Genomic DNA, 27253 nt, shown 5'->3' on the forward strand with positions numbered 1-27253 from the left:
GTGAGGAGATTTGCGGAATTCCCCCGAGTCTGGCTGGTCACAGCTAGATCATCTGAAACACGCTTCTCCTTTGTTAACTGATCACAAAACACTGAGCTACGAGACGGACACACACTGTTTTTTTTTTTTTTTTTGAGACAGAGTCTGGCTCTGTTGCCCAGGCTAGAGTGCCGTGGCATCAGCCTCGCTCACAGCAACCTCAAACTCCTGGGCTTAAGCGATCCTCCTGCCTCAGCCTCCCGAGCAGCTGGGACTACAGGCATGCGCCACCATGCCCGGCTAATTTTTTCTATATGTATTTTTAGTTGACCAGATAATTTCTTTCTATTTTTAGTAGAGACGGAGTCTCGCTCTTACTCAGGCTGGTCTCGAACTCCTGACCTCGAGCGATCCACCGGCCTCGGCCTCCCAGAGTGCTAGGATTACAGGCGTGAGCCACCGCGCCCAGCCCAGACACACACTGTTGACAGACGGCTGGCGTGGAACGTCCACAGGGAGTGGCTTCTAGGGTATTAAAGCGCCTTTTGCAGATACTTAGAGGAACGTGGGCAAAGCAGGGAGCCGGGGCCGAGTCGGGTGGTGGGGCGTGTGGCGGTGCCTGGCATGTGCCGAGGGCTCAGACGGAACCCAGCGGGATAGACGGGGGCTGCAGGGAAATGCCGGTGGGCTTGAACCTCTAGGTGCCTCACAGGCTACTTAACAGCTGTAGGTGCGCGGTAGCTGTTGCTCACCGTGCGCTCTCAGGAAAGCCGCGCCACGGATGCACTCGGAATGATTTCAGCCCAGGAACCCAGATGCTCACGAAAGAGGTCTGAGTTTTAATGAAAAGTTGTTTTCTGTTTTGATTTCCCATTTCCCCAGCAGGTGGGAGGTTTGGGGGCTCTCCACCGTCACGCTAGGAAGGCGGCCTCTGCTCGCCCCGTGCTCGTGGCGTATTGTCACGGCAGCCAGCACGCTGGTGGCCTGCTGTCCCCGTGCCAGGGCAGACCCTGGGGCCCGGGTGTCCAGGCGTGGCGGGCAGCTCCTCTCCAGGCCCTGCCGCCTGCCACGCAGCGCTGGGACCCGGGTGCACGTCCTCCCTCTAGGGTGTGGGAAAACTGTGGGATCAGGTTCTCTGGCATTTCCCACCCCCCAGCCCCTCCGTCAGCTCAGAGTGGGGTGAAGCGCAGAGGGGAGGGAGCCCAGGGGGCAGGCAGCGACGTCAGCTGCCTCTGCTGGGCACCCCACGAGCCGCACCTGTTCGTGCTCCTGCTTGACTCCTGGGTGGCAGCCCCGACATGCCTTCTGCTTGTCATTGCTGCTGGGTGCCCGCCTGCCGGCTTGGCACGCAGTGTCACGTTCAGGCTGAAGGAAGTCACCCAGCACCTTGGAGCACATGTGTGGGACCTGGGGCAGCTCTGAGAGCGAAAGTCTTGAGAAGGGACTTGAGGGGCCCCAGCTGGGGGATGTGCAGGCTGAACCGCCCTTGGAGTGTGTGCTCGGAGGAACGGGAACCCCAGGGAATGCCAGGTGTCGGGGAGAGAGCAGCGTGGGCCCAGCCCTGCCCCACCGGCCTGCCTCCCAGCACCCTGCGCAAGTCCCCTAGAAACGCGTGACACAGGGATCGCAGGAGCACCACACGCAGTGTGCGGAGGGCCCCGCATGGAACACGGAGCACAGGGAGCGTGAACTGCTTGCAGTAGGTTGGGCTGGCCCAGACCCGAGCTGGACACACACATTGTCACCTACAGGGACGGGGCACCCACAGAGCCAGGTCCAGAGGTTCCCGATGGGGAGCTGCTCAGTGCAGGCGTCCAGGCGTCCACCTCCTCGAGCTGTGGCGCCCTGGTCTCTCTGTGTCCCCCTGATCTCTGTCCCCACCCCAGTCTCTCTCTGTCCCCTGGTCTCTGTCCCCCAAGTCTCTCTCTGCCCCCCAGTCTCTCTGCCCCATCTCTCTCTGTCCCCCCTTCTTTCTCTGTCCCCCGTCTCTCTCTGCCCCCATCTCTCTCTGCCCCCCAGTCTCTGTCCCCCAAGTCTCTCTCTGTCCCCCATCTCTCTCTGCCCCCGTCTCTCGCTGCCCCCATCTCTCTCTGCCCCCCAGTCTCTCTCTGCCCCCCAGTCTCTGTCCCCCGTCTCTCCCTGCCCCATCTCTCCCTGCCCCCATCTCTCTCTGCCCCCCAGTCTCTGTCCCCCAAGTCTCTCTCTGCCCCATCTCTCTCTGTCCCCATCTCTCTCTGCCCCCCAGTCTCCCCGCCCCCATCTCTCTCTGTCCCCCCCAGTCTCTCTGCCCCCCGTCTCTCCCTGCCCCCATCTCTCTCTGTCCCCCCCAGTCTCCCTGCCCCCATCTCTCTCGGACCTGCTCTGGCTGCAGAGTGCAGGCGCCCACCGGGCAGTGCCATGTGCAGGTGGTGGCGGGGGAGGGCCTGGCGGGCTGTGCTGGAGGGTCCTGCACTGGGTACATCTCGTCGCTTGGCTGCCTGGCCCCGTGGTTTGTGCCCTTGCGTCATCCTCACTGCTCTGATACCAGCCTGTAGAGACTTGTCACTTACTGCCTTGTGTGGTCACCTGCTGAGGCCACACCCTTTGTAAATGAGAGGACAGTGCATTTCCGAGGTTACCACACAATTTTAGGTTATTTAGGCGCAAACGATGGACTTGTGAGATCACAGTTGCCTTGAGTTTATGCTACTTAAACCTTAGTCTTCCAAGCCCGGTGACCGGGTGTCGCCTGCCTGTGCTGGCGGGGTGGGGCCAGCGCTGCAGGTGACCTGGCTTGGCCGTAAAGATTTCCTAGTGACAGAACAGAAGAATCTGTTGAAAGTTTATCGTGCTCCCAAATAACACATGCACAGCTGCAGTAGCTACGGTTATGATGCTCTTCGCGTTGCCTGGGGACAGCACGTTCACTCCGTTTCTTGGGCCCCACCAGCCCGAGAGGCGGGTCACAGGCCAGGTTGCCCTGAGCAGGTGGCGAGCAGGGATTTCCGTCGCTGGCCCTGCGTGCGGGAGCGTTTTGGTGGCACAGGCCAAGCACGACTAGATCAGGGCTGCTGAGGCCACAGACGAGCAGATAACGTGTCTGAACTTCACTTTGCAGGAAACATAAGCAAAAACTGCACCAGTGATGGATGGTCAGTGATGTTTCCAGACTTCGTGGACGCCTGTGGCTACAGCGACCCGGAGGACGAGAGCAAGGTGCGTCTTCCTGAGCGCAGGTGTGCAGCGCCCGCCCCACATGGCCATTAGGCCCCGCCCCACATGGCCATTAGGCCCCGCCCCTGAGCAGGTGCGTCCTCTCGCTCCACTCAGCGTTTGGAATTACCGTTTCCAGCTGCGGTTGGTTCCATAGTTCCGGGCAGGGAAGGGCAGGTTTCTCACCTGCTGTCAGCGTGTCCTGGGGGTGGTGCGGCGACCCCGAGGGTGAAGCGAGTGTCCCGAGTGCGTCCTGAGCGACAGGCTCTGCCGCCTGGTGTCCTTGTCCCGTTTGAGATCTTGCCACGGTCTGGGCTCTCGAGGAGCGCCCCCCTGCCCCCTGGCCATTTCCTTAGCCCTGTGCGACCCACATTAGGGGACCTTTTCCAGTCAGAGATGGTGGCGAAGCCCGGGCCCTGCTGACTTGGTGGCAGTTTTCTCGGGTTTTGCGGTGTCCGGTTTGGGGTGAGCCTTCCCGCAGGACCGTGGTCTTTGAGCGAGCGGGGTGCTGTCCTGGGTGTCACCTGCTCCGGTCTGTCTGCGGCTGTCCCGGCCCAGCAGGCGGGTTCCCCGAACACTCACCCCACGTGGTCCCCGCGGTTCGGTTCGTTTCACCGCCAGACAGAGCCTGTCCCCGCAGCCCGGCCACGAGCACCTCCCAGACCCGGGTCGACACCGTGCTCCCTGCGCGGGGCGAGGGACAGGTGCGGGCGGCCCAGGCTGCGTTAAGGGCCAGGAGGCCCCGAGCGGCGCGTTTGCTCTGGGACAAGCCCGGTGCCCGCCCCGTCAGCGCGTGGCCGCGGGGACGCCCGGGGACACTGACGGCCTCCGGGCTTTCTCCCGCGGGGCCTGCTCTGCGCCCTGCCCTAAGGTTGACAGTTCAGAGCCAGCTCTTTCCTGCCAAGTTATTAAACCTTGTCACCTGTGGAAGGTAAAACTCGGGACCGCTGGCGGGCAGTCCGGTACGCACGATGGTGCCTGGTGGCCGAAGCCGTGGGACGTGCCCCGAGGGCCGGCACCACCTGGGGCTCGCTGACGGCACCGCCCCCACGGGCCTCGGCCAGGTGACCCCAGCAGCGTCCGCTGGCCGCCCGCTTTGACTTCCGCCCGACGGGGCCGCTCCCAGCGAGGGCTGAAGGCACAAGGACGGGGCGCGCCCCACGTACCAGGGACGGCGTCAGCCCTTCCCGCGCAGAGACGCACGCGGGTCCTTCCGGACACCCCGCCCGCGGCAGTGCTCAGGGGACCCAGCGGGCGACAGGGCACGTCCGCACCCGCAGCCGGAGCCGGGGATGAGCCTGGCGGCGACTGGGCCTTCGCGGGCTGGGCCCGGCCCGGCTGCCGGGAGAAGAGGCCGTGGTGGCAGCAGCAGTGCATGCTGGGACGGGGGGGGGGGGGGTGCCGCAGTGCATGCTGGGGTGGGGGCGGGGGTGGGGTGGGTGCCGCAGTGCATGCTGGGACGGGTGTGGGTGGGGTGGGTGCCGCAGTGCATGCTGGGACGGGGGCGGGGCCTAGGGGAGGGAGCCGCGCACGGGGAGGGTCTCACGGCACCTGGCGCAGCCCACGGCGCCCCCCGGTCCTGCGTCTGCTGCGTGGTCGCGCGTGCGCTTTGCAGACTGGGCCACCCTGTCGGGCAGGACCAGGGAGGGGACGAAGACAGCAGCCGAGAGACTGCGGGGAAGCGTCGTGGCGGTGACAGCCGCGGCAGGGGCGCGGGCGCCGCGGAGGCTCACGTGTGCACAGACTTCCTGCCTCCTCCCGACACTGACCCTCCTAAGGGTCGTTTCCATCCTGCTGGTTTGGGGATTCCGGCCGCCCGCTGTCCGGTTGCCCAGAGGGTCTGTCTGCGGGAACGGCGCTCCCTCCCGGGTGTTCTGTCCTCGCTCCTTCCTGTATTTTTATTGATCCCACAAATGGGGCCCAGCTGGTCCCCTGTGGCGGCAGCGAAGGTGGCTTTGGCAGCGCCACCCCTTCCCTCCAAGCTCCGGGAAGACGGGGTGGACGCCATCCCCTGCCCCTAGTCCCTGGTGATCCCGCCAGGTCCGTCGGGGAGCCGGGTCTGATTAGAACCCGAGTTCTGGGGGGGTTGGGGCTGCCGGGCAGGCGGGACCATCCTGCCGGCGTTCAGAGCAAGACCCCAGTCGCCAGCCAGGGGGGTGCCAGCGGGAGGAGGAGCTGGGCCTTGCCCTGAGCACCCTCAACTCTGACCAGGGTGGGGATGGTGCCTCCCCCTGCACAGGGGTGTGGAGGGGACCGTGGTGTCGTCAGTGTGTTCAAGTGACCTTGTCACATCCCTCCTGTCACTCTGGGGGCCCCCAGGCTGGGCTGCTTGGCCACAGTCAGACCGTTTCAGGGGCTGTGGAGTCTGGGGGGCTCCTGTTGTCTGGGGGAGTCCGAAGTCCCAGCAGGACCACAGGTGCCACGCAAGGGACCCTCCTGCGAGTCCTTTCTGCGTCTGCAGTGGGCCGTACTCGGGAGGCAGCATGGCACGTGGCGTCCTGGGCCCCCGCGAGTGCCGGGCCATGTGTGCAGCCCCACGGCCAGTGTTGTCTCAGCCGTTCATTCCAGTGAGCCTGTCCTCGGCCATCGCGAGTGACCGGGGTCGGCAGGTGGCGACCCCAGTGCCAGCGCAGCAGCCAGGCGCCACCCTCGCGCCCCTTTCCCAGGGACACTGGTCCCCGGGGAAGACCGGGAACTGAATCCCGCCTGCTCGAAGCGCAGAGACTCCAGATGCCCCGAGGCTTCTCTCTCTCGTCTGAAGAACTGTTTTTCTTCTTAATTAAACATTTCAGAGATTCTACAAAGATCATAAACGCATACTCCCTGCTAACGCATTAGAAAGTCAAAATATTTTTACAAACGAAATGCTGGCACCAAACCAAAAGGAGTAATTTTCCTTCCTGATCGCAGCGTCCGCCCTTCGAATGCTCTGAGCACTTGGCTGTTTCAGGACTCGTCAAAGATGAAACGATGGCGGGTACCGCGTGGCGCTCCGGACGCCCCAAGTGCCGGGACAGGTCCCGGGCGGCCGCTGGGCAGGCGTGTGCTGCCCACGCCCAGGTCCTCGGGCCGAGAGCAGGGCGCACCGGCACCCCCGCCGGGCTCACGCCTCGTCCCGCCAGCGTCTCCCTTTGCCCCCGGATTATGTTTCTCACTGGGTTTCCTGCTGCCACGTGGCCAGGTTCTGCCCTGGTGCTGTGCCCAGTCCTCATTGGGTTCAAAGTTAATTAGATCCAAGGAAAAATATCAGCCTCTGCCACAGCCACAGGTTGGCCGCGTGTGAGGGAGTCCAGTGGAGGGGTCCCCGGGAAGGAGAACGGGTGCGGAGACCCCCGAGGGCCTCATGCAGGGGCCACTGCTGGAGCCGTTTGGGCCGGGCAGCCCCAGGAGCCCTGCGGGCCGTGGCCGTGGCCTCTATCTGGGGTCTGCCAGCCTCAGTCACGTCCCAGCTAGGGGCCCCTTCTGTCACCGGCATCCACATCCAAGCTCTTCCCAGCCTGTGTCCTTCTCCCGCCAGGACCGGTGTCAGGCATCCTGCCTCAGCACAGGGACATTTTCACTTGAGACTTTGTGCCCTTTAACCCCTGAGCAGAGGGTTTGATCCAGGGCACGGTGTGTGGCGCCACCAGCCGCTCTTCTCTCCCCTCCTTGCGCCGCTGCCCCGCAGACTGGCAGTTCTGGAGTTGGACCAACGTCGGATCCAAGTGCTTGGGGTCCCCAGACACTGAGGGTCCCGGGGCTCCCTGCCCTGCTGGGCCGTGTGGTGGGTGGGGCTGGGCTTTGTGTTGCCTGGAAATGGAGCAGGAGCCCCCAGAGGCAACCGTGGCTCAGGGGAGGTTGGAGACTGCAGCGTCCCGGCTGGCCTGGAGCCGTGGACTGTGGGGTCACCACCCGTGGGTCTCACCGGCTGCCAGGGTCTTGAGACGCAGGTTCTGGCTCAGGGGTCCGAGGTGGGACCCTGACCTCCAGCAAGTGCCCAGCGGATTCCAGTGCAGCCTGGCGTCCTGAGGTGAGAGGCCAGAGGCCGTGGTCCTGGGGACCCAGGCGTGAGAACCAGCCATCCCCCTGTCACTCACCACGGGCTCTGGGGATGCCCTGCCCCTGTGCCCCGCCAGTCAGACCAGAAGCCCGGCACGTGCACCCAGACTGGCTTAAATTACTGCTCAGCTTCCGAGAGGCTCCTCTCCAAGCTCACGTTTCTTGACAGTTGGGCATTGAGAAGAAGGCGTCCCGTCAGAGCCGGGGCTGCCCGCAGCCCACAGGGAGCAGGAACTCTGTGGTGGTTTGAGGACTTCACCTTGGGCGCCGCCGTCCAGTCAGGGTTGGGCGGGGGTGAAGTCGTCCTCCAAGACCCCAACATCGTGGGGTCCCACCCGAGCCCTTGCCCTGCGGTCAGAGGCGGCCGAGCGCGGTGCGAGGGGGCGCGTGGGTGCACGGCGGCCGGCAGGAGAGGTGGTCCGGCCCGTCGTGGCTCCCGTGTTTGCTAACACAGTTCTCAGGGAAAGAGCACGTCTGTTAAATTTAGCCGCCTTGGCATCCCCGCCTTCCCATGCATCAAGAGGACGCATTTCTTCCATATTACGCCATATTCCTAAAAATATTCCCGCGCTCTCCTCTCAGCGCTCAGACCGCGGTGGTTACTCCTCCACTGAGTGCCAGCCTCACTGCCCTGAGGCGCCCGTCCCTGACAGCCAGCGCCGGACTCCGGTGCTGCTGTCCTGGGCGCTGTCTGCTCCCCTGACTGACCCCCCACGGCCCCGGGGACGCCCCGACACCCCGGGCTGCCGGGAGGAGTCAGGCAGAGACCCCCGAGCAGCCTGCGCCACGTCGCTGCCCACGGGCACGTTAGTGGGGGTTGGACCCTGCAGATGCAACAGGCGTGGGGCTGCGTGGGCAGCTGGCCCGGGAGTTTGCTCCGCGCTCACTCAGTACTGGTGTTATTTAGCCTCCCCAAGGACGGTGTCCTCGTGTCATTTCAAATCGATGGCACAGGGCGCCCCGTCGTGGTCTGCAGGGCACAGCGAGTGCTGGTCGGTGCCAGCCCGAGGGGGTGGGCGGCCCCAGTGATGACGGGGACTTGGCTTGGGGACCGCCAGGCGGCCAGTCAGAGACGGGGCAGAGGGGCTGCAGCTGCTCTCCCACGGGGCCACCGCGGCTGCCCCGGGTTCAGGCAGAAACGTGGCCACACGGAGAAGTGTGATCCAGACGTCCCCTCGAGAGACCAGACACAGGGCTGTAGTCTGACACTAGCTTTAAGTGAACCTGTGCACGTGATGATACTTTCCAAATAAACGATGCGTCTTTTCAAGGCCAAAGGAGGGATGGGACCAGGGAGGGGTTAAGGAGGAAGCACAGAGACACTGGTGCCCACCTCTTGGGAAGATTCTCTTAGAGGAGGCGGCAAAGTGCAGATGTCAGAGGTCGGTGCCCTCGGGAAAATGCAGACACAAAGGCGCATGCACCGGGATGGATCCAGTGAGAGAGACGGGCCCGGGAGTCGTGGGGACGGAAGAAAAGCCAACGCCAGGGAGGGGACGGAGGTAGCAGGCCCTTGTCAGCACTGGTCTGCCAGACACACAGTGGGCTGCGGCCACACACACCGTGGACCCTCACAGGCCTCGTGGGGCCGGGATTGTACTCGGGCCTCCAAGACGTCTGTGCAGCCCGGGCTGTGCCCAGGGAGGCCCACTCTCCCCAGCGCTCCTCGGTGGGGGACGCAGACACAGACAGACGCGGGGGGCTGGGACAGTGCTGGGCAAGGCCGTCCCCACCAGCTGTTGCCAGGAGCCTCGCAGGGGCACAAGGGCCTTCGCTGCGTAACCCTCGGCCACAGACACACAAACGTTCAGGACTAATGTTCAGGGTCCTAAGAAATCCTGAAAGAAAGGAGAAATGCAATATTTGTTTCACTGGGTACCAGGGAGGGCTGTCGAAGACTGGAAAGAGGAGAAGGAAGAGTTTGCAGAGGTTCACCTGCTGGCTGTCACCTTGGCAGGGCCTGTGGGGACTCGGTGTGGAGCCGGGTGGCAGCGGGTCTGTGAGTGGGTGGCTGAGGGCTGGGCCGGGGCCCTCGGAAGCCTCACCGCCTCCCTGCTGAAGCCCTTTGCTCCACTTCCTACTTTTTCAAAAATAAGACTATATTACTTTTGTATTTAAATAAAATCATATTTTAAGTCCTTAAATCTATACCAGGTTTATCTTTTGACCCTGGACTTTATCAGGACAACGTGGAAACTCAGTTGTCACCTTCTCTCTCTGTGGCATCTTTTTAAAACCTATTTTGAAGTCATTTAGTTGCAAGAATAGCACAAGGGACCCCTGTGGTCCTGACGCTTTCTCTGTCCTCGCCTCCGTGTGTGGGCGTGTGCAGCTGCAGACAGTCACGGGGCTGCACACGCCTCCGCACCGGCTCCTCACAGCAAGGCTGTTCTCGTAAATAACCTCAGTACTGTTAATAAATTTAGGGTGCTTAACCTTTTTTTGAGACAGCCTCACTCTGTTGCCCAGGCTGGAGTGCCGTGGCGTCAGCCTAGCTCACAGCAACCTCACACTCCTGGGCTCAAGCAATCCTCCTGCCTCAGCCTCCCCCGCACCTGGGACTACAGGCACCACGATGCCTGGCTAATTTTTTCTATTTTTAGTAGACACGGGGTCTCACTCTTGCTCAGGCTGGTCTCAAACTCCTGAGCTCAAACGATCCTCCCGCCTCGGCCTCCCAGAGTGCTGGGATTACAGGTGTGAGCCACCGTGCCTGACCAGGATATTTAACATTTTTACAATGCTATTATCTAGTCCAGTTGCGTCAGTGTTTTTGAGGCATTTTTTCTAGGGCAGGATCCTGTGTTGTGTTTAGTTGTGGTGACGTTCAGGCTCCTTTAGTCCGGAACATTCCTGTCTTTAAAGACTTTCTGTGCCTATTTCATAGTGAGGCTCTTTGTTGGGGTCTGCGATGTCTTCCCACACTTAGATTCAGGTGATCTGCGAGGCACATATTTTTAAAGCAAAGGTAAGGATATTTGGTAAAAACAAAGGTGCCCCATCCCAGGTTGGTTGCCTTGTTTTATCAGGAGCTCTGTTTAGAAAATAGGTCTTAGTAGGATAAAAAGCTCCAGAATATCTGTGGCTGTTTCTCTATCTCAGAAATGTCATATATGGACTTTAAAAGAAAACCAACTCTTCCTCTGACTCTCACACACCAAAAAAAGGAACACTCAGTGTAGCTCCTTAAAATAAGGTGCGCGGTGGCGAGTCACAGCGTCAGTGATCATCTGCCTGCCGGGCGCCAGGCAGCGCGGCTCAGCGCTCGAGCACTGTCACGTGGCGTGCGGGGTCAGACTTCTCCCTGGGACACCAGCCTCAGTCACAGCAGGCCCAGGGGACGCGCCCTCCAGGCCCCGCCAGCGTCACAACACTGAAGCCGTTGCTTTTCTGTGCTGTGCGTGAGGCCACCACAATTAACATACATGTGAAATAGCACCATGTGTACTTACGTGGGAACGATGGTGGCCACATTTACATGTAAGTAAGGACCTCGTCACCTTCCGGCATGAATTCCAGGACCCCGCTGGTCCCTGCGTTGGGAATGGCCTGTGGCCACACTCCATGATAGCTGTCTGCCCGTCTGCCTGCCTGTCTGTATCTCTGTCTGTCTGTCTGTCTGTCTGCCTGTCTGCCTGCCTGTCTGTATCTCTGTCTGTCTGTCTACCTGCCCATCTGTCTGCCTGCCCGTCTGTCTGCCTGCCCGTCTGTATCTCTGCCTGCCCGTCTGTCTACCTGTCTGCCCATCTGTCTGTCTGCCCGTCTGCCTGCCTGCCCGTCTGCCTGCCTGCCCGTCTGTCTGCCTGCCCGTCTGCCCGTCTGCCTGCCCACCTGCCCGTCTGCCCGCCTGCCCGCCTGCCCATCTGTCTGTCTGCCCATCTGTCTGCCTGCCCATCTGCCTGCCTGCCCATCTGTCTGCCTGCCCGTCTGCCCGTCTGCCTGCCCGCCTGCCCATCTGTCTGTCTGCCCATCTGTCTGCCTGCCCATCTGCCCGCCTGCCCATCTGTCTGCCTGCCCATCTGTCTGCCCATCTGTCTGTCTGCCCATCTGTCTGTCTGCCCATCTGTCTGTCTGCCCATCTGTCTGTCTGCCCATCTGTCTGTCTGCCCATCTGTCTGCCTGCCCATCTGTCTGCCCATCTGTCTGCCTGCCCATCTGTCTGCCCATCTGTCTGCCTGCCCATCTGCCTGCCCATCTGTCTGCCCATCTGTCTGCCTGCCCATCTGTCTGCCTGCCCATCTGCCTGCCTGCCCATCTGTCTGCCTGTCCATCTGCCTGTTTGTCCATGTGTCTGTGGTGAGCACAGCCTGTTGTGCTGCCTCACGAATGCGAAGGAAGTGGGTGAGCAAGCCAGGGAATGAGGGTGGCTTCAGGTTGCCCGCTCTGTCGTGGAAACATGCGTGAAGTGGCACATGCACCCCAACACAGCACGCAGCGGTTCCCGCTTACTCTGGATGTGACGGTTGCGTGGAACATCTCCGCGGGGTGGGGAGGTCCCTGCTCCCCACAGAGGCAGGTCGAACCGAGAGCCCCGTCACCTGCACCTGAGCTCAGTGGAATGGGGGGGGGTCTCGCTGAAGGTTTGCTGCTAGGTGATAGTGAAAAACTTATTTCTGCTGCGGCAGAAAAGCACCGTGTGCCCAGGCGCAGACCCCCACCCGGCCCGGCCCCCGTGTGTGCAGCAAGCAGTGAACAGGGCGCCAGCGGGAAACCCAGACTCTGCAAAGTGAGTTAAAACGGCTCATTCTGAGCCGAATACGTCAACATGGCCCGGAGCTTAGTCGCAGGAAGTCCTGAGAAGCACTCCTGCGGCCGCCGGGCCACGGTTCATTCTCATCCGTTCACGGGACGGGACCTGCAGGCAAAGTCGCAAATCCGTACATGGCAGGTGGCAGGACATCTCACAGCGGGGGCTTACAGGTTACAGGTGGGCTCGAAGATTCTTTGATTTGCAACTGGTTAAAGAAATGAAGCTTTGTCTAAAGGCTCGGAATGTGTTAAATTAGGAAGAGGAAGTCTGAGTCCGAGACCAGCCAATACACAGACTCAGGTGACCTGGTATGCAAATTGGCCGGCAGGTAGTGTAGCCTTTGCCCTGCGTGGCCTTAGGTCCTGTGACTCACTTAGTATCTTGTTGTCACAAAGCGTCTGTGTCATGATCTGTGTTAATATCAATGCTGGTCAGTTTTTGCATCTAAACTCCAAACAGAAGGGGCGTATAACGCGGTGAGTCCGACCTCCCACCTTCATGGCCGGAACTCAGTTTTAAGGTGTTTCTGGGGCCTCCTTGGCCAAGAGGGGGTCAGTTCAGTCAGCAGGGGGCTTAGGATTTTATTTCAGTTTCTAGGGATGTCAAAAGGAGATTCAGAGAGAGTCACTTGATGTGATTGTTTTATTGAACAAAAAACAACTGTGAACAGGGAGACTTTAAAACCCAAAGTGGCGAGAAGCTTATCGCGTGAGGGTTTCTATACGGTGAAAGGAAGTTCAAGGAGCTGAGTTCTCGCTGGCCGAGGTGAGCAGGGCACCGGGGCCATCGCTGTGTCGTGCTGACGGAGGAGTCGGGCTCGGGCCCTTCGCGGCCAGGCGGGTGGGTCGCCGTGAGCTTGCTGAGCAGACGAGGGTCGCGGGCTCAGCGGCAGAGGTCGGTCCTGGCCGCCGCCTCTCCCCGTGGGACGTCCTCGCGGCGGAGCTGACCGTGCAGCCGTCACAGTCCTCAGTGACCGGAGCCTCAGACCTGGATGATGGTTTTCGCGCTGGTTGGTTGTTTCTCGTGGAGACCATGTGCTGAGTTGGACGCCTGCGAGGTAAACGCACGAGAGGTCGCGACCCTGCTGCAAAGGAGCAGGGACAGGCCAGGACCGCTCCCCACGCAGGAGGGAAGATGCAGCGTCGTGCAGACGCCCCCGCAGGAGCAGCTGCTGCCAACGCGCCCCAGCCCCGTCCCCACGGGCAGGCGAAGGCCCCGGGCACCGGCGGGGACTGTCCCACAGATCGTCCCTGGCAAACTGCGCTGGCCTCCTGTGAACGAGGACATGCAAATGGTGACTTCGGGTCTGCAGGCGGAGTCCAGCTCCTAAATCCGGAGTCTGTGCCGCTGCACGCTAGCCATGCTGTGACAAGTTCGTCTTCCCGGGTGCAGGACGGAGGCGAGCCAAGGTCAGTCGCTCTTCTGCCCACCCAGGGACGTCTGCGTGACTGACGCCTCCTTCACTCCCTTTTCCCTTCAGACGCTCACCTGGTCTTACGCACGACGTCTGTTTCCTGGGCCTCACGAGCACGTAGCCTCTCACCTCACTAGGCCACCCCCTCCCTGTCTCTTTCTGTGTGTCCCCTCCCCGTGACACTGAAGGTCCCAAATCCCCCCTGGGAAAAGCAGTCCCAGGTGTGTCCTCGGACTGTGGCTTAACCAGCCTCACTTCTTTCAGTCTCATGGAATTAATTCTTGTTCGGCTCGGTCTTGGTTTAGCAGTTTTTTGAAGCCATCGGTGTCTCATCAGGATTTTGGAGCTTTTCACCCAGGTCAGTGGTGTGATCTTACGTTATCAGGAAGCTGTACTTGTCAGAGCCTTTCTCATTAATCTTCTTCAAATGTTGAATCACAGCCGCTTGCAGAAGCTTTTGGAAAAGCATAGGAGTAAAAACAGTAACTATCTGTAGATGACAAGAGTGTGGCCATAAGGATTTGATGAGAGATCATCATTAATGACAATTTAAGATAATAACTAAAATTAAGATTGACAACATGATACCAGGACATTGTCAGATTTCCAGAAATTTCATACAATTTTTAGAACACTTATATTAGTAACATCCATCCATACAGATATAACATGGTTAGTCATCACCTGTATGTGACGATGCCTGCGGTCCAACATACCGAATACGCCTAAGGAGTTTCGCTGTTATTTGACAGTTCCTCCCACGCAGAAGAGCCTCAGTAGTTTAACCTCTCTCTATTTATAAGCAATGAGAAGAAATTCTTTTGATATTTTACATGGGCCCTCCAGAAACTCCCCAGATTAGTTTGAGGTCAAATTCTTCATTAGAATTTAATTCTGGCAAGTTTGTCAACAATTTCAAACGATTTATTAAGAAAACATTGTTTAAAAAGGCTCACGGTAGTTATTTGCTGTGGTTTGAATGTGTCCCCCAAATTTCATGTGTTGGAAACTTAATCCCCAAATTCATATGTTTATGGTATTTGAAGATGGGCCTTTTAGAGGTAATTAGGATCGTAAAGGCCATTAGGATGAGGGTCTCCTGCTGGGACTGGTGGCTTTGTAAGAGGAAGAGACCTGAGCCAGCCTGCCCTCTGCCGTGTGACGCCCTCTGCCCTGTGACGCCCTCTGCCCTGTGACGCCCTCTGCCGTGTGACGCCCTCTGCCCTGTGACGCCCTCTGCCCTGTGACGCCCTCTGCCTCCAGAACTGTAAGAAATAAATTTTTTTCTTTATGAATTACCCAGTGTCAGCGATTTAGGTATAATAAAAGAAAACAGACTGAGACATTATTCATTTAACAAAAGTGACAAATGTTTCAAAAGCAAATAGAGAAAGTTACATTGTTAAAAAAATTTAGCTCTTTTAGTAGAGAAGCTTAAGTAATCAGACTTGATAAACACAACATGAAGCACCAGAAATTGCTTTGATAAAACACAGAATCTTTGTTTCCTAGGCAATGACTCAAAAGGCAGAGAAAAACCTTTCACAATCTCTCATCAGAGCAGATCAACAGTTCAAGAAAACTTTGTCCTTTTAACAAAGAGAAGACCCAAATTCTAGTTTTGCATCAGTGTATTTTGATATTAATGCTCACTTTTAAACTCTTATAATTCAATTTTAGCCAGCTGGACCACACAAGATTCACAGACTCATTCTCTCTCTGTAATTTCTCTATGTCACCTGCCTGTCACACCAGCCTTCTGTCCATTGGCAAATCTCTGAACATGGTTCTTCAGTGTGGCACAAGACAGACTCAAATATCTTCATTTCGTATCTACTGTGCAAAGGCAGATAAACTGATGTTCAGCAATTAATGTTTCGGTATTTTGTTTGGATTTATATTGATTTAATTCATTTGTTTTTCATCTAAAAACTTTGTAACATAGAGATAATTTGACTAGTAATAAAAGCTGTGTGTCTGCATTTTATCTAATACTGACAATTATGAAGGTGTATCTTTTTTTTTCTTTTTTACTAAACCAAGACTATTCTTATTTACCAAAGATTACCCCCATTTAAAAAGCATTTGGGTTAAGTCTTACTTTTCTGAGAGTTTTAGGAATACTTAATTTATATAAGTGCTATTTTTCTTTAAGCCAGTTGAATAGAATCTTTTACATATTAATTTCGGCAGTGCCATCCGGAGCTAAAAAATACCACGTGTACACAACATCATGAACATACAGACGTACGCAAACAGATCTGTAGCTTTAGTGGTAAAATTTTAGTCATGTGTCAGGTACAATAGTACAGAACTGGCTGGTTTATAAAAGAATAGCTGGATCCAAATTGTGTTCCTAGCAGATAAAATAAGTCCAGGTAACCTACTCAGATGGCCAAAGAGTCTTCACTGGCACATTGTAAGGACTCAGTCCCGTTGTATTTTGGAAGCTCGTGCATACCAGCGAAACAGGCGTCCTGTGGTCTCTTTTCAAGGGACCCCTAAGATGCGCTATCTTCGTTAAGTTAAAATGTTCCCCAAAGTCGTCACAGCAGCTCCAAATTATCCTTTTTGAAATTCACCCATTTTTCCAAAAAGCCACAAGATCCTGGTGTGCAGATTTTGGAGCAGATGGAGCCCACATTTGCCTTAAATTCCCTAAAACGTCCTAACTCTGAGGGGTCCTGTTCTCCAACAGCTGTCCTGAAGCAGAGGTTCAGATCTTTTTCCCACTTCTGAACAAAACAGAGTGACCTCCCGAGGAATTTTAACAAAGATGGTGCAACAGGATAAATAAAAGTTATGAACTGCAGTTTTTCCTACATGCTCTTTGCTCTTTCTGTTAGCTTAAAGAAAACAAGTTCTTATAGATATGTAGTCATAAGAATGATTTTTAGTAGCGTATTATCTGAGTCCATTCTGGTTGCTATAGCAAAATACCATGGACTGGGTGGCTTATAAACAAATTTCTTTCCCACAGTTCTGGAGGCTGGAAGCGCTGGCAGATTTTGCGTCTGGTGGGGGCCTGTTTCCTCCTAGATGGCCATTTCTCACTGTCCTCACAGGGGGGAGCGGGTGGGGTATCTCTCAGGGGTCTCTCTTATCGGGGCACTTACCCCATCCTGAGGCTCCACCCTCGTGACCTAATCACCTCCCAAATACCATCGCCTTGGGGGTAAGGTTTCAACATAGGAATTGTGGGGGGGGCGGGGTACAGACTTTTCGACCAGAGCAGATATCTTATCCTATTAACCTGACTGGGTCAAAACTAAACATTAGTATCATTCAATCATTCACGAGTTAGGGTTTTCTAAAAATATCTTAATATTTTGATTAATAAACTTCTGTATAAATCTCAAGTTCCAAGGTCAAAGGATATGAATATTTTTAATGTTCTTGATTATATACAAATGCTTTTCCAAAAAAGATACGCCAGTGTGTATCCCACCAGAAATATATACAGCTGTAGCCACTGCTCTCACTGTCTTAGCTGGTGCTGCTACAGCAAAATACCTTTGTCTGGGTAGTTTATAAATAACAGAAATTTATTGCTCACAGTTCTGCAGGATAAACTGCCGGAGACCAGGGTGCCCACGGACTCGAGGCCTGTGCCGTAAAGAGGGTGCCTTTTGGTCCTCACATGGTGAAGGGGGCAGACCGTCTCCCCCAAGCCTCCGTGAGGAGGGCACAGGTCCCACCATGAGGACAGAGCCCGCCCAAGGGCCCACCTCTTGATACCACCCGCACCAACGTCAGCTTCCCTCCTAGGAATCTGGCCAAACACAAACCGTAATGCATGTTCAGATCACAGCACTCACCAACACAAAGTTGTCTGTATTTTCAACTATCACCAATTTTATGGACATAAAAAAGATACAGGCCCGTTGTGGTGACGCCTGTAGTCCCAGCTACTCCGGAGGCCGAGGCAGGAGGATCGCCTTAGTCCAGGAGTCTGAGGTTGCTGTGAGCTAGGACGATGCCAGGGCAGTGGAGCCCGGGAGACAGAATAAGACTCTGTCTCAAAAATAAAAATAAATAAAAAGACAACAGTATTTTTATTACATTTTGTTGATTACTAGTGGGGCTAAAAGGTTTTCCTAGGTTTATTATTAATATGTTTTTAATTGTGTTTCCTCTGCCAGTTTTCTGTTGGAATGCCTTCCTTATTCATGGTGCGAGCTCTTGATCTACCAGCAACATTGGCTGTATCTTGTTACAAATATTCCCCCCACTGGTCTTCAAATTTTGTTTAAGATATATTTGGTAGTACAAATAAAGTCTTCAAAAATCTATTTCCCACTTATTTTAAGGACTCTTCCTTAAAGACCTAGTTGGTCTTTCTGCCTTTCAGAAGCAGACGTCTACCCAGTCGCCTGTATTTGCTTATTTTATGGATGTTTGTACATTAACTCTCGAATCCACTTGGAATTTATTTGCAGCGACTCTACTAAGTAAGGACTAGTTTTTTTCACCGATTCTCCCAGAAACACGCGGACTTGGCCGCCCCCACTGCATGGAGCCCCTCATGGTGGTGTGGATCCGGGGTCTCCTCGCGGCTGCCCCCGCCTCGTCCCACCCCCAGCTGCAGGGCCAGGCCCGTCGGGGCTGCTCGCTCCACAGCAACCTGCGGTTTCCGCCGCCCCCGGCTGAGCCGCCCGTGTCCGCGACGCCGGGCCTGGCCTGGGCCCTGTCGGGGTTCGCCGCCGCTGCTCCGGGAGGTGCTTGGGGCTGAGCCCGCCCGGGTCAACGCGGTGTAACTAGGTGGTTGGTGTTTGCCTGGCGCCTGGGGGAGCCTGGTTAGGTTTACGTGGTCGTTTTATTATTTCTGTTGCCTTTTCTTCATGTTTTTATCCACTTACCCATCCACAAGTGGCGCTTTTGTTTCTTCCTTTCCGTGTTTTACTTCATCGGCTACATTGTGGGAGGCCTTCTGTGGGAGAACAGCAGCGGCCTTTCTGACTGTATCAAAGGAGACGCTCCAGTCGCCTCTGGGTCCCTCGGCCGCGAGTCGTGTGCCCGTGTGCTCAGGCACCTGCGTGGGTGCGTGCTCGTGTGCACAGGCGTGGGCAGGTGCCCGTGTGCCCGTTTGTGGGCCTGTGCTCGTGTGTACAGGCGTGGGCAGGTGCCTGTGTGCCCGTTTGTGGGCCTGTGCTCGTGTGTACAGGCGTGGGCGCGTGCCCATGTGCCCATTTGTGGACGGGTGCCCGTGTGCACAGGCGTGGGCGGGTGCCCGTGTGCACAGGCGCCTGCGTGGGTGCCCATGTGCCCATTTGTGGACGGGTGCCCGTGTGCACAGGCGTGGGCGGGTGCCCGTGTGCACAGGTGGGGTTGGGTGCCCGTGTGCCCATTTGTGGACGGGTGCCCGTGTGCACAGGCGTGGACGGGTGCCCGTGTGCACAGGCGTGGGCGGGTGCCCGTGTGCCCATTTGTGGACGGGTGCCCGTGTGCACAGGCGTGGGCGGGTGCCCGTGTGCTCAGGCGTGGGCGGGTGCCCGTGTGCACAGGCGTGGACGGGTGCCCGTGTGCACAGGCGTGGGCGGGTGCCCGTGTGCACAGGCGTGGGCGGGTGCCCGTGTGCACAGGCGTGGGCGGGTGCCCGTGTGCACAGGCGTGGGCGGGTGCCCGTGTGCACAGGCGTGGGCGGGTGCCCGTGTGCTCAGGCGTGGGCGGGTGCCCGTGTGCACAGGCGTGGGTGCGTGCCCGTGTGCACAGGCGGGGACGGGTGCCCGTGTGCACAGGCGGGGGCGGGTGCCCGTGTGCACAGGCGTGGGCGGGTGCCCGTGTGCACAGGCGTGGGCGGGTGCCCGTGTGCATTTTTCCTGATGAAAAGTCCCTGGTTTTCCTTCGCTGGTCAAACAGCTCCGCAACCCAAAGGCCTTACAGCGCCGTCCTGGGCTTCCTGCTCGCAGGTCCTCTTGTAGCGCCGTGAGCCCATTGCTCTGACTGACGAGTCCTAAGAAATTACAACTCTGTTTCCTTAAGAGAATAAACGAGGATAAACGAATGTCTATTGAGATAAGCCTTTTGTCATTGACAAACGGATGCAGGATATTGTCATTATCGTAATTATATTAATATGTCACCTTTGTATACTGGGAAAAATCTGCTTGAGATGGGTGTGTGTGTTTTTAAACATACTTCTGAATTGGTTTTACTTTATCCTAGATACTTTATTAGGGATTTTTCCTTTTGTATTTGTAAGTGAAATTGGCCTGTAGTTTTTGGTCAACTTCTGCTGTCAGATTCATACTGGTTCACGAACAGAGGGTCCTGCTCCTGTTGTGTTTGTTGTTATGTTCTGGAAGTTTTTTATCCCAGGACTAACTTGTTCCTTGAAAGATTAAAAGAGCCTCCTCTGAAAACTGCTGGGTTCCCTGACGTTCTTACAGCTTACATTTCACCGACCTTTTAAAAATGCCTTTCTGGTTATTGGTATTTTTAGATTTTTTTAACTCTATGCTGGTGATGTTTACAGCCCCGGAATGTTACTCATTTCTTTGAAGTTTTGACCTTTTTAGCACAGAGTTGTGCCTCATACTTTCGTTAATGAAGACGTGTGAAGGCATATTTCTCATTCTTTCCTTCCTTTGCTGTTCCATGAGCATACCTGCTGCGTTAGTCTGCACGAGAAGCTTTGTGGATCACTGCAAATCTGCCCCTGCCCTGATAAACACTGGCCACCATCGCCGTGTGCCGGCGCTGCGTGGGCATCACAGGCCGGCGTCACCCCACGGGAGCCTGAGCTCCTCCGTCCCCCCGACTTGCCTTCTGGGAAGGAGCCAATCTTGGGACATCAGCTTCACGCTCTTATTCCTTCATCCGGCGAACGCCTAGTGACGCAGGCCCCAGCACTGCCTTTGGTGGCTTTTCGAGTGTCATGAATTCCAGTTCACCAAAACTCTCGGGGCTCCTGTGACTCGTTTGCCCTCTCGGGACCTAACGGTACCAAGAAAACTCTCCCGTCTGCTCTCGTGAACAGTCACACATGTGGGGGTGCCCGTGACTGGCCGAACCCCCATCTTGGGCCAGGAGGAGGCCTGCGCCTCGGGCAGGTGGGGGTGGGGCTGGGCCTGGAGTCTCAGAGCCACCAAAGAATGACCAAGAACAGAACATGGCGCTCCAGGGACAGGCCAGGCCACGGAGACCCTCAAACCAGGGTTCAAGTTCAAGGGCCCGGTGGGGACAGGTGCACTCCCAGGGGGCCGAGGTGGGAGGCAGCGCCTGGGAAGATTCAGGGATCTAGAGGCGGAGGCCTCCTCGGAAGCCCCTCTGCACCGGCCTGCAAACCACTGCGCCGGCCTCGCCACCACGAGGAGACAGAGTTTAACCTGCACAGGGCCGGGCTCCGGCCTCCTCCGTGGGCCGCCAGCGCTCGGGGTGGCACACGCCACCTCAGGGCTCCTGAGTCAGGCAGCTGTGGGCTGCGGCGAGTAACACACTCAGTGCCGGCAGCTCGATGGGCTCCGAGTTTTCAGTGTCTCCTGACTTGCCGTTCGCTCCTGGGGATGCCCGGGCAGCTCCGCTGAGGTCAGCGGTGTGGAGCCTCAGCCTGGCCGTCCAGACAGCACGCGAGGCGCCGGCCCACCTGGGCTGCTCTGCTCAGCCACCGGCCATGGCTCGGTGACCCCAGCGAAGCCTTTGCTTCTCTTTGGCAGGTACAAGTAATAGCGTTAACTTTTGCCCTTCTCCTTGGCCCCGCCAGGATCTCGGACCTACGGAAAGAACTTCAAGGTCTTGCAAATGTTTCTTTCTGAAGTCAGTGCTGGAATTGACTTCGGGGTCACAGCTGCAGATCACGCCATTTTGTGCCAAATATGTGCATTTCCTGCTGGATTTTCTCTCTCTCTAGTATGAAATCATGGTGTTTCAGAGCCCCGTGGTGATCCGAGCTATTGCCCCCTCTTGAGGTGTAAAGTGCCCGCGTGGAGCTGAGCATTTTCACAGAAGTCCGGAAGCATTGAGATCACGAGGTGAGCGCTGCTCCCGGGTGCCGGACGGCGTCACTCGTCACCTGCCAGGGCTGGGCCACCGGCAGGAAGTCAGTGTTGCTCGAGCCGCCTGGGCTTCGTGTACGAGGAGGGCAATGGCAAAGCCCCAGCCACGGCCGGGAGCCTCCGGTCGCTGCCCCTCCACCCACCCTGGGTCTGGGGCTCTGTTGGGAGCAACCCCCAGAGCTGTGACGCAGAGCAGAGGTGACGTTTCTCAGACAGATGGAAGCGTCGGTGTGGTCCCTGCCGGTGGCGGTGAAGTGTGAGGACGCTGCGTCTGCGTGATCACTGTCGACTGAGGGTCGTCATGGGGACGGACGGTGATCAGCCGGTCTCAGTGCCAGGAGAGCTGTCTGCTCTGTCCAGTGTGGCGACACTGGCCACGGGCGGCCTTGAGCACGTGACATGGGGCTGGTGCGACTGAGGAACCGGAAGTTGCATTTTAGACACGTTTAATTAATTTCAGTCTAAAGAGCCACGTGTGGCAAGAGGCGTATTGGAGAGCACCGGGATCCAACTCACCAGGGGGTCTTGGTTTCTCTCCTGAGGTTTAATAAGGTAGGGAAACAATCCCTTCTAAAATTGCATTAACATACGGATTTGCCAGGTCGGAATTATGCTAACCGTGGTTACCTGAGCTATTTGAAGGGATATATGCTTAATTTTCTCATTAAATATTTGCCAGTATTATGTTTCTCAAACGTGCTAGTCCCCGGTTGAGCCCTCCCCAGGCACTCGGAGGACAGGGCAGCCCTCCCTGGCCGTGCCATCGCTGGAGCCCTGTCCTGGCCGTCCGGACCACAAAGGAAAATGCGGGGTGCGGGGTGCGGGGTGCGAGGTGGACGCAACTCGGAGACACCTGCTGGGTCGGCTGTGCTGTCCGGGCAGAGGCTGCCACTGCGCCACGTGGCGTCCTGCAGTCCTAGGAGGAGGCGGGAGCAGGTGTCCCGGGAACCCAGGAGACAGCGCAGAAACAAGCCCCTTCAAGGAAAACCTGCTCCCAGAAAGTCTGTTAACCTCTAACACACGTTGGATTGAAGGACGTGTTTCTCAAAAGTGTGCGGTTGTTTCAGAGGAGTTCGAACCTCAGCTCGGCTCTGTGTGAGCCTTTTTCATTCATTCAGTAAATGTGAGGCGCGGGGGCCGGGTCTGGAGCACCCTGCACTGGGCAGTGTGGCCACAGGGGGCCGGGGGCACCGCAGAGAAACCAGGGCTTTTCTGGAGGGGGCTTCGGGTAGGAGAGACGGCGTCTGAGACGTTGCAGGCAAGACTGAGATGGAACTGCCGCCCTCCCTGAGGTCCCCTCTCCCTTATGCCGTCTCCAGTTCTAAAAGCTCAGTGTAGTGAAGGTTCCTGGGCAACCTGATGTTCTTTTTATGGGGAGTTGAGTTCCCCAGAAATTTTATTGTGTGTGGAAGGAACAGTGTGTCAGTTTAGGGTCCAACAGGAGACAGCAGGTGCAAAGCGTGAAACTGGGAGTGCAGGGACTCCTTGCAGAGGTCCGGGCAGCTGAGACCCCAGGAATGAGAACTGTGCCCCCTCTGGTCCCCCCACCTGGGATGCCAGTGCTCTCTGGCTGGAGGGGCAGGGAAGGGACCTGTGGTACCAAGGTCCCGCAGGAGTAGCATTTTGAACAGCCCCCCAGTACTGGAGCCTCGGGGTGGAGAGGGAAGAAGAGGAAACACCCCTCTGCCCTCCTGGGGGCTTCCCCCTGCAGGGCACAGCTGGTGGCCAGGTGAGGTGAGGGTGGGAGGGAGGTCAGGTGAGGTGTGGGTGGTGGTCAGGTGAGCCGAGGGAGGAGGTCACGTGAGCCGAGGGGGTTGGAGGTCACGTGAGGCGAGGGAGGGAGGGTGGAGGTCAGGTGAGGCGAGCAGGGTAGTTAATGGCATCTCCAGAGTGACAGGGGGACAGCAGGACGGGGCAGGAGGGACCTGTCTGCTCTGCCCTTTGCCCCTTTGTGAGCTGCCCTAGGTGAGCAGGGCCCGAGTTCCCAAGAAGAGAATTGCTATAATTTCAAGGAAATGGGCTGAGATGTTCCAAATCATGATTAAACAGTAACGTTGTAGTTATTTCAAAACTAACAAACCTGAGCATGGCCTTTTGTGTTTGGCTTCAGATTTTTTATCGTAAAATAGTGAGGTTTGGTAGTACTTGCACAGATTTTAGGACTTTTTGACAGAAATAAAATTCGTCATGGACTGTTTCCCCCCGTGCGTAGGAGCTGGTTTCGGGAACTCGCAGAGCAGAGGCAGCCGTGAGCGGAGGTTCCGCACGTGCTCCTGGCGTGTGGCGGCCGGCGCCGCGCTCCTCCTGGGGGGCGGATTCCCCGTGACGTGGGGCTCCCCGTCTCTGCCTCGATTGTCACTGACGCCTCCTGGGCCTGGTGATCTCGTGGAGATCACGACCACCAAACCATGAGTCCCGCTGCACCAGGAATGTCACAAACATAAAAATGAGGAGACGCTGCAGCCGGCCGCCGGCTGGCTCAGGGGACCCCTGCGTGCCTCGGCCTTGCGCTGTGGCGTCTCGGGGCTTCTCATGTCCTCAGACGCACGTCCGCTCGCCTTGTCGTGGGGAAAGGTGGGTGGTGGCAGTGTCGACACCACCGCTCAGCCCAGGTGGGGTCCAGGGGGCGTCGGCAGGGAGCTCCCGCCGCGGGCGCTGGCCACCGTCAGCTCGCGGATCTGTTCTCTCTGCAGGTCACGTTCTACGTGCTGGTGAAGGCCATTTACACCCTGGGCTACAGTGTCTCTCTGATGTCCCTCGCAACCGGAAGCATAATTCTTTGCGTCTTCAGGTAAGGAGCCGAGAGGGGCCGTTCTGCAAAGCCTGCAGGACAAGCAGAGCCTCCGTTCAGGGCCCTCAGCACCTGCGGGCAGGTCGGGGCCCCCCAGGTGGGAGCAGGGACGCAGGTGCTGACACTTACCTTTTAATTTAAACGCTCTGTGCTTCTTACACAAGAAGACAGTACTGACTCTGGGTAAGAATTCATTTACTAGACAAATGTTTGTAAAATACAGAGGCAGTAGGATCTTGCCCCTGGCACCCAGCAGCTACTGTGTTCTGGCCTTGGTGCTTTATTGAAAGACTAGACAGTGTATCTAAGAGCATGAGGTGGAATCAGATTGGGTCCAAATCCTAGGTCAATCTCGTAGTAGCTGTGTGACCTTGGACAAATTGCTTAACCTCTCTGTGCATCTGTAAAACGTGGATACTAGGGGAGCCTGCCTCAGAGGGCCGTTGTGAAGTCTTGATGTGGCAGAAGGGCTTAGCCCGGCACGTGGCTCCCTGCTCCTTCCCTGGGGCGAGGCTGGACGCCCCCCACTCTTCCTCCGTCTCTTTGGTAACAAATGACCACGTTTCACAAGTGGCTGGTCAGGGTTATCTCGTAGAGACTTTGGCCCCAGAACAGAAGTGTCTACAGCAAAAGCTAGGATTAAATCCGTGTCTTAAGCATCATTAGTGCTAAATAAAATGCATGATGTCCTGCTTATTTTAGAGCGTCTCTGTTACCATGTATTTTATTTCTCTTTGTTGACATACAGTCCAAACGTCTGCCAGTGTGTCGGGAAAATTAATGAAATAACCAGTGGACTATTTCTAGAACCCAGCAGCAGCCCGGCGGGAGGGCCGTCCTTGGAAGTGACACAAGGGAGACAGGACGGATGACACACGGAGCAGTGTGTCAGCTGAGCCCAGCGAGCGTGACTGCTCGGTGGCTTCCGGAAGCCAGTGTGTCCCCGGCGGAGCTGCGCTTTGAGGACTGGGGCAAGGTCTCAGCTGAGAGCGTTAGGCTGCGCGCTCTTACCGCATGCAGAGAAATGCACCTGCTTGATCTCGGCCGCGTCCCAAACCCAGTGTCACGCAGCCCCCGTGACCGCGACCAGCCGCAGGGCGCGGGCTGAGCGCGGGTCCACTTACGAGCGTGTTTCCCAGTAAACAGCCGGCCCTGGCCCTCTGCGTCCGCGGGTCCCTCGTCCTGGGACTCAGCCAGATGCGGATCAAACCGCAGTATTCCCAGGACGCGAGACGCGCAGATTCGCGGGCGGCTCCTCGGGGCCAACCGGGGGACGGGAGCATTCGCAGACCTTGGGGGTCGGGTCCTGGGACCACCCCCGGCGAATACCGAGGGGAGACTTGAATCCCTAACCCAGGCCGAACCAAGCGTTGTGCAGCGTCCGTTCAGTTAAACACTTACCGTCCGGTAGGTGCCGTCGCGCCCGGTTCCCGCAGGCGGAGGCCGGAGGGGCGCGTGGCCGCGCTGCCGTGCGCAGACCCGGCTCGAACCGGCTCTCACCGCGCAGCCCGCACTGCCGCCGCTCGGGCAGGACGCGGCCCCCGAGTCCATTTCCGCGTCGCGAACGGGCGGCCGGACCCAGCCTTGCCTGTCCGGAAGCCGCGCTGGGGCCCTGTCGCCCCGGGAGAGTCACCTGGGGGCGCAGCGCTGGAAACTGCGCACGCGTGTGGCCCGGGCGCAAGCGCGCTCCGCCGGGCGGTGGCCGTGGTGGCCGGGGCTGCCCACCCGGAAACACGCGGTGGCAGGGAGGGAGGGAGGACGTGCCCGAGGGAGAAGGGGTGGTCTGGGGAGTCGCATCGCGGGAAGGCAACGACCCGGCCGGCGGAGGTTGCCCACCAGGGACGGGGCGCGGGGCCCGAGCCCTCCAGCCGCAGGTGCCGAGCCCCGAGGCCGCCCAGGCACCAAGCAGAGCCCGGAGCCCACTCGCGGCCCTTCGCCCCAGGCTCCGCGGCGGGGCACGTGGCGAGCGGCGGTGTCCGCACGTCTGGTGGGCTCCGTGTCCTCCCCTTGGCGTCTCAGTCTCTGCTCCCCAGCCCGGGCGACCTCCTGGCCCTGCGGTGTCACCGCGGCTGCTCCCCCTGCCCACGTCCCCCCTCCTGCTTGTGAGTTCTCAGTCCAGGGTACGTGCCAGCTCCAACGTTCCCATTCCCTTACTCTCTGTAATTTCTCCGTCTTTATTTTATTTATTTATTTTTTTTGAGACAGAGTCTCACTCTGTTGCCCGGGCTAGAGTGAGTGCCGTGGCGTCAGCCTCGCTCACAGCAACCTCAAACTCCTGGGCTTAAGCGATCCTCCTGCCTGAGCCTCCCAAGTAGCTGGGACTACAGGCACGCACCACCATGCCCGGCTAATTTTTTTTTTCTATATATATTTTTAGTTGGCCAGATAATTTCTTTCTATTTTTAGTAGTGACGGGGTCTCGCTCTTGCTCAGGCTGGTCCCGAATAGCGATCCACCTGCCTCGGCCTCCCAGAGTGCTGGGATTACAGGCGTGAGCCACCGCGCCCGGCCTCTCGGTCTTTATTGATACTATTTCGTGAGACTTTGCTCTCGCTCCTTCAGTTGACTGTGGTCTCCTTTAGCTCTTTGAACATGTTAGAGACAGTGGATTCAAAGTCTTCACCTGAGACTTTGGGGCAGAACTTAAGTCCCTTTTATGAGATTCCTCGGGGACAGTTCTGTTCATTCCTTTTCTTTTTCCTGTTAATGAGCCATACTTTCTTATTTTTTTCCATGCTTCATATTTTTTTGTTGTTGTTGTTGAAACTGGACATTTTGAATGTCACGCTGTGATAACTCCGGAACCAAATTCTCCCCCTTTCTAGGGTTTGTGTTGTTCCTTGCTGTGAGTCGTAGCTGTTTGTTTACTGAGTTTCCCAAACTATTTTTAGAAAGACTGTGCTAGTCTTTGCTGGTCTCTCCGCACCTTTAGCTTAGTCGTCAACTCGCTGTTTGACACCTGGAGCCAAAGGGACCAAAATTGAAAGGGAGGAAAGATGCCGCCTCCGGCCTTTGCCTGGGGCAGGTCGGGCCCTGCGCCGCTCAGCTGGCCGCTGGCAACTGCGCCCTGGCCTCCTGCCTGCCCTGCGGGGCCA

The 27253-nt window shown here is 57.4% G+C and overlaps 1 protein-coding gene across 1 annotated transcript in view; it reads left to right on the forward strand.

Annotated features, from left to right (window-relative positions):
• Nucleotides 1–27253, forward strand: part of VIPR2 (vasoactive intestinal peptide receptor 2) — a 56718-nt gene that overhangs the window by 16954 nt on the left and 12511 nt on the right. Inside the window, exons 4-5 of the mRNA XM_069462121.1 lie at nt 3077–3174; nt 24061–24158. Coding sequence (XP_069318222.1) covers nt 3077–3174; nt 24061–24158 — 196 coding nt within the window. The remainder of the gene's footprint in view (nt 1–3076; nt 3175–24060; nt 24159–27253) is intronic.

This window comes from Eulemur rufifrons, chromosome 29, assembly GCF_041146395.1.
Source record: "Eulemur rufifrons isolate Redbay chromosome 29, OSU_ERuf_1, whole genome shotgun sequence".
In the NCBI taxonomy this organism is placed as follows: domain Eukaryota; kingdom Metazoa; phylum Chordata; class Mammalia; order Primates; family Lemuridae; genus Eulemur; species Eulemur rufifrons.